Source organism: Hevea brasiliensis, unplaced genomic scaffold, assembly GCF_030052815.1.
Source record: "Hevea brasiliensis isolate MT/VB/25A 57/8 unplaced genomic scaffold, ASM3005281v1 Scaf5, whole genome shotgun sequence".
Taxonomy (NCBI): Eukaryota; Viridiplantae; Streptophyta; class Magnoliopsida; order Malpighiales; family Euphorbiaceae; genus Hevea; species Hevea brasiliensis.
Genome location: NW_026615028.1, coordinates 1,663,345 through 1,669,919, shown reverse-complemented (window position 1 = coordinate 1,669,919; position 6,575 = coordinate 1,663,345). Strand labels below are relative to the sequence as shown.

At 33.4% G+C, this 6,575-nt stretch overlaps 1 protein-coding gene across 1 annotated transcript; it reads right to left on the bottom strand.

Annotated features, from left to right (window-relative positions):
• Positions 1–919: 919 nt before the first annotated feature.
• On the bottom strand, positions 920–5,893 carry LOC110647233 (binding partner of ACD11 1). Its single transcript, XM_021800963.2, is given in 8 exon segments — positions 920–1,270; positions 1,950–2,073; positions 2,951–3,291; positions 3,767–3,832; positions 3,912–3,983; positions 5,012–5,087; positions 5,510–5,613; positions 5,714–5,893. Coding segments are annotated over 8 exon segments (984 nt in total). The 3' UTR covers positions 920–1,249.
• Positions 5,894–6,575: the final 682 nt, after the last annotated feature.

The window sequence follows — 6,575 nt, the reverse complement described above, 5'->3', positions numbered from 1 at the left end:
AACAGTTCTAAAAACAAGAAGATCAACTCTAATAACATGGAAGACTCAGCAAAAACAGCTATTCCAAAGTACCTCCAGGATTTTTTTTTTTTTTTTTAATTTACAAGAAGCTAACTTTCAGCTACAGCTATGACAGGAAGTCAGAAATCAAAAAAATAAAAATCACATATGGGTTTTGAAAGCAATCGCCTAGCTGTGGGCAGAGGACGAGTTGGCCGTGTTTGAAGAGTTAGGCATCACATGCAATGCAAGACCCAAGTGAGAGAAAATCTGGTTGCTGGACGTAACAGCCAAGAATCATGTTTTGGCTTCTTTCATAAATTAGTGGAGAAAATCAATTCTCAGATCTACAACCACTAATTCCCCTGTCTCTTAACATTTTCTTTTTGAATTTTGTTTTAGTATGTATCAAATTCTAAGCATATTCCTCCGGAAAATTTTGTCACGTAAGGGCAGAACTAAGCGAAGAGGCCATACTGCAAAAATTTATTTCTCCATCATGGCCAAGAACCAAGCAGAATATGACACCGCAAAATGCAAAAATAGGAAATTTTGAACGAATGGGTGCTGATTTTGTTAACAAAATGAAGAAAAACACCACTGGATAAGAGACGATGGGGGATAACAGTTGCTCATTACAGCCCATAGATAGTTTGGTTCAACAATCAATTTCACATTCCGAACCAATCAGATTACGTAACCAACCGTCAAGGGTAAATTTAAATTTGACCCAACGGCTAAATACAAATACATAAAAGAGCTTGTGTGCTCCACAAAGCATTTCCCAGTTGCCATTCGTATTATAAATTTATTCAGACTCGTTTCCATCTCAGTTATGGATCAAATGAATTGCTATAGTCCAAGCATGTAGGAAGAAAGAAAAGATACATCCAAGTCCTGATGCGCAGAAATGAAGGCATTCTATGGCAATGTGAATTTAATTTTCTTTTGGATTTGAAACCAATGTTGCAAACGACAAAATTACAAAGAAGCCATAGGCATATTCTAGGAATCAAAGAATATTGAAAAATAGGGCAATATTGAGTTCACAATAATTGCACACGTCAAGCCAAAGATGAAAATGCATATAAAGGAAACACTGCACAAATTTTTCTCTTTCTCCAGCAAGCCTGCAGCTCCAATCTCTTCATTCAATTCCCCGAACTCAATGGTTGGAGCAATGCATGGGTCCAATGCTTTTGTCACAAAGGATCTAATGAAGCAGCTTATAGTGACCCCAATTTCTTGCTTACACAGCAATTGGAGATTCCTGCATTCAAGAAAACAAAAACACACCTATGCCATTAGGAAATGAAGCAACAAAGTCCTTGAGGATGATTGGTATTGACTATTGACATTAGATTTGTTATGTTCATGACAAGAAAATTTTTTTTGAGAAATTAAAAATTTGCAAACAGAAAATAATGAGGAGGAAAACAATGCAGGACGATGCCATAAGAAAAATGAAAGATCAACGTACTCATGACACATGTTATATTAGTGTCACGGTTCGTTCAGACCAACACAATAATGACAATTATAGTAGCAATAAACTAATGTTTGGGGGAGAGGATATGGGTTCAAGTTCCCAGGGACATATTTTGCATCACAACATACAACTATTAACAATAAAAAAATGAGATAAAATATTTACAAAACAAATAAAGAAAATATATCAGCCAACTTTTTCTTACAACTAGTGGTCAACGTTTCTCGCATGACAAAACAAGACCACAACAAATAATTAAAGTACATTTGATAATTTTAACCTATGGATAATGTCTAATGGTGCAATGTGCCTATGACATGCTAATTTGTAGCAGTATTAAACCACAATGAGATGACAAAAATTATTTCCATATTTTCAGTAAATATGATAATAAAATTGAAAAAATAGATGGCCAAAAGTTGATATTTGTGATATTATTAGTGCCACTAATGGAACATACCTTGGCAGTTAAGTTTGAAACAGCTGAATTCAACTTCTCCCTAGTTTTTGTACCAGCAACCTGACTGGCCCTTGCCACTTTACTAAAGGCACCATTTAGCCAAGCTGTTCCAGCTGTCACATATCTGTCCAAGGTTCAGACAGTTTTGTTAATTCAAATCATTTTAATGTTTAAAATATTATTCGAAACTGAGGTCAACATCAAATAACAATAAAGCATCCAAAATATAGATACAAGGAGAGCTGGAAAAAGAAATTTTTTATTCATTATCCATTTCCTCTGTTCTAAAAAGCCATACCCTCACTCCAGTGGGAAGCAAGATAAGCAATACAAATAAAGTCAACAGCAGTTGCTAGTTGATTAAGTATGGTTTCTGAATCACTAAACTTTTTTTGTGCAAATTAGCCAAGTGATCAACGTAAAAATTTAGATTACTCCTTAGTCCACAGGCATAAAAAAAAATGTTAACAGCAGTTGCCGGTTGACTTCCCTATGAATTCTGAATCAGTGGAAAAGTTAATTCATGCAAGTTAACTAAGTAATCCTATTCATCAAAACAATTCTTTAAATAAAATAATAATAATAATAAATACAGCACTAAGACCATTTTAAATGACTTCAATAATAACTATTCCTCTTACAGTACTCTATGTGCCACATATCTTATATGTTATCTATTCCAGAATTTGCAAAATTGATATTTATATCACTCATGGAATTGCAAGTTATTCAATAACTATAACACAGATTACAAAGCATCTCAATTGGCAATCTGATAAATCTACTGAGAATTATTAGGTTCGCATAAAACTCCAAAACTACTACTCATAAAGTCTGCATCATATCTTCAATGAAGCAGCCCAACTCAGAAATAACAAATTAGGACGGCCAAAGCATGTCTCCTTAAAATATCCATTGCAAGAAGTAACTGGAAACAAGGAAAAGTAATTGTTTACAACAGCCAAAGATCCATAAAATTTAATGTTAGGGAAAAGAATCACCTGCTTGATTTGACAGCTGATCCTGTGTCGTTTATCTTCCTTTCTGCTGCAAATATTGCTGCCATGGTTTTATCTGAAACATGAAGCCTTTGGTCCACAGACTTCACTTTTTCATTGACTGCTGAAATTCCAACTGTCAATTTCTCCGTGAGCCCAACTCTCCGATCAAAGGACATTACCTTGGCAGATGCACTAGCAGTCAAGCGATGTTTTTCATCAAATGCCTTGGCTTTATTCACCGTATCTTGGCGAAAAGCTGAACCTTTTGCCAGCATGCTTGAAACTACTTCTTGTGCTCTATTGACATACATTCTTCCATTGCTAGGGGGACTAGTTTTAGCCTGCAAATAAAGACAATGTGACCATAAGACCATAAAACTGGAGGGGAAAACATCCACAGTGCAAATACTATACATTAACTGAGAGCATCCATGGATACAGAAGTGCCACCACATTTAATCATATAGATTCACTTATCATACAGATTCAGAGTGGGGACCAAGATATGTACATACAGAAACAGGTTAATCACAATAAACCTTCTATGATTATATGAAACATTCTTGGCTAAAGCAGGGAACAGAGGGAAGAATTTGAATGAAAGATTGAGATCAATCTTGATCAACCAATTTCTTCAGACAATTAGGCTTTTGCTAATAGTTTATGACCTTTTTTTTAAGACAATAAGCATGAACTACATTGCTCCATAGCTTTCCCGCTTTCAGATAGTCTCAAATATCTATCATCAAGTAGTTATAAATTTTCATAAATACAGTATCTCTATTACTTAAGATTACCACCAACCATTTTACCTACCTCAACATTTGATGGAACACTTTCAGAAAGAACAGCAGATACAGCATTGTCCACCCTTCTTACTTCCTGCATAAATAGCAATTGTGAATATGGATATCTGAAAATTACTGAAACAGATATTACACCAATTTGCTCATCCATTTACCCGTAGCTCACAATTTGGCACATAATTTTCTGCAGGAGTTATACTCACTATCTGGTCCACCATAGTTGCTCCCTGCACCAAATAAGAATAGTTTATTGTAGAACTTTTCCACACAAAATGGTTGCTCATACGTCATATCAAAAAGAAAAGGATTGCCAATTGCAAATACAGGACCCAAAAAAATATGCCTGATATACTATATTGTGCACAAAGTTTAAGGTCTCAACCATTCAAAAAACATACTTTGCATTCCATAAATAATTGGCACTACAAAACTATTTCTGCTACAAATATTGACCTAAACCATTTAGAGAGCATGAAAACAATCTTTTTTTTTTCAGAAATTGTATCTCAAGCCCTAAAAATGACTGAAAATTTGACAATCAGCATAAGCAAATAAAAATAATATGAAATCCAATACTGCACATTATTTTTTTAGTATATTTAACATATATTTAGAGGCATCAGAAAAAGGATCAAATTGTTTAAGAATGAATCAACTCCATCCTCTGAGGTCAGGCTGAAGTAAGTGATAACATATTTAGCAAAAAAAATTATTAAGCTAGGTTAGTTGTTCCATAACGGAAAGAATACTCAGTCTACACCAAGAGATTTAACCATTAAATGAACAAAACTCGGACATATCATCATTCCAATCAGGTAAATCTAATCACTTTCAACAGAAGACAAGATATGCACAAACTGAATTTCTAGAGAAGGAAAAATAAAATAATCAAAGCATATTGGCATACTGCTGACAATCACAACACAAAATTGATCAGCAGTTCGTACCTTCTGAAAAAATAAAATAAAAAAATCATCTTAAAGTTTAAGAATTTCAAATGAAACCTAATTCTTATAAGTAAATGAATATAAATGATCACATGTTAACTTGCAGTTGGGAAAAATCAGAAGGGCAGTATATTGAGTAATACTAAAGAACACCACTCATTTGCTTTAGATTTAAACATTCAATTCTTTAAAACTGCTTACAGTTCACTCATTCTCGCCGAGACTTGAAGTATATCACACACAAAGTATCTGAATTCATAATTTCGAGTATGAACACATAGTACATTAAAAAAAAAAAAAGGACGCACCGACAACAGCAATGCAATTTCAAGTGCTTTATGATCTTTGAATGTAACAAATGCAGTCTTTGATAGCCCATTTTCACTGCATCCAAAGATAAAAACAACACAACGAACCTCCATTAAGCAAACATAGAACACAGATAATAGCCACGAAACACAAATTAAAAAAAAAAAAAAAAGAGCATAACTAAAAAGAGAGACCCAAAAAAAAAAACAGAGAGAGCGTAAAATAGCGTAAAAAATAACTAAAAAGAAAATCCAATTCCGTTTGATTTCGTAGAAAATGCGATTGTGAAGAGAGAGAGGGAAGAGAAGAGATTCGGATAAGTACTGAACTAACTGAACTTAAAAAAGAACAAGTTTTCGTTTCCCTACATTTTCCTCGGCTACCAAACACAGGCCCAAATAGGACTTTAAAAGGGTAACAGAGGAGCAAAAAAAGAAAGGAAAGAAACCACATACAAGCTTGTCAGTATATACATATAGAAGTAAATAACAACACACCGTTGGATCTCAATGTGCTCGATTTCGCCAGAGAAAGAGAAGAACTCGTGAATCTCTCTCTCACTAGCTAGATCTGATACATGCTTCACTTGAACCGTTCTCGTCTTCAAGAGAAAAAAATGAACAAATCAGATTAAAAAATAACCGAAAAATCAAGAATAAGCTTTTGCGTTCATGGATAAAAGAAATTAACTATGAACTAACCTGCATTGCGAGCTCCTCTTGCGAAGGAGGTTTTCTCCTGCTAGCCTTCGCGAGAAAGAGAAGAGGAAAGACAGAAAGAAAAGAGAAGAGTATTAAATGAGGTAGCGAACTGACAAGAGACAGAAAAGCAGAAGACAGCAGAGAATGTAAGTTGTATTAAATGCCCCCGAGTCTTGTCATAATTACCAATCATTTTATTAGTTTCCCATTTTAACCTTGTTGGTGGAACAATACTCCAGTCTCTTTCAGTGGCGGGTGGCGGTTGTGACACTGCAATAGTTGGCGATACAGCATCGGAGTCTGTCTCGTCGGATTACCAATATTTTATTATAAAATATAATTTTTATTTATTAGTAATAATTATTAATAAAAGCATTTATCTTATTAAAATAAAATCATCCACTTGCAACGTCTTTTTCAGAATCATTTGGCGGATAAATTAATTTCAAAACTTTATAACATAATTTTTATATTTTTAAAAAATAAAACAAAATTATTTAATTTTAAAAATATAAAAATTAAATTATAAATTTTATCGAATTTTAAACAATAAGTTATAATTTATCCTATTACCTTTGGTAAAATCCTCCGCACGTGAATATTTTTTAATATAATCATAACGGTACGCATAGGCATGTTGGATTATGTTGCCAAGGAAGGTGGTATTAAATCACTAATACAAAGTCTCGTATATCGTAATATAACTAAATTTTTTTATTAAAATTTAATAAATAATTTAATTACCATACCATAATTTTTCATATGGGTTGCGGGACAATCACTCTATGCCAACAAATTTTGTGAATTATTTTTTATTGAATTTTATTGATTGTTAAATTATATTAAGATTGGTACTTGCGAA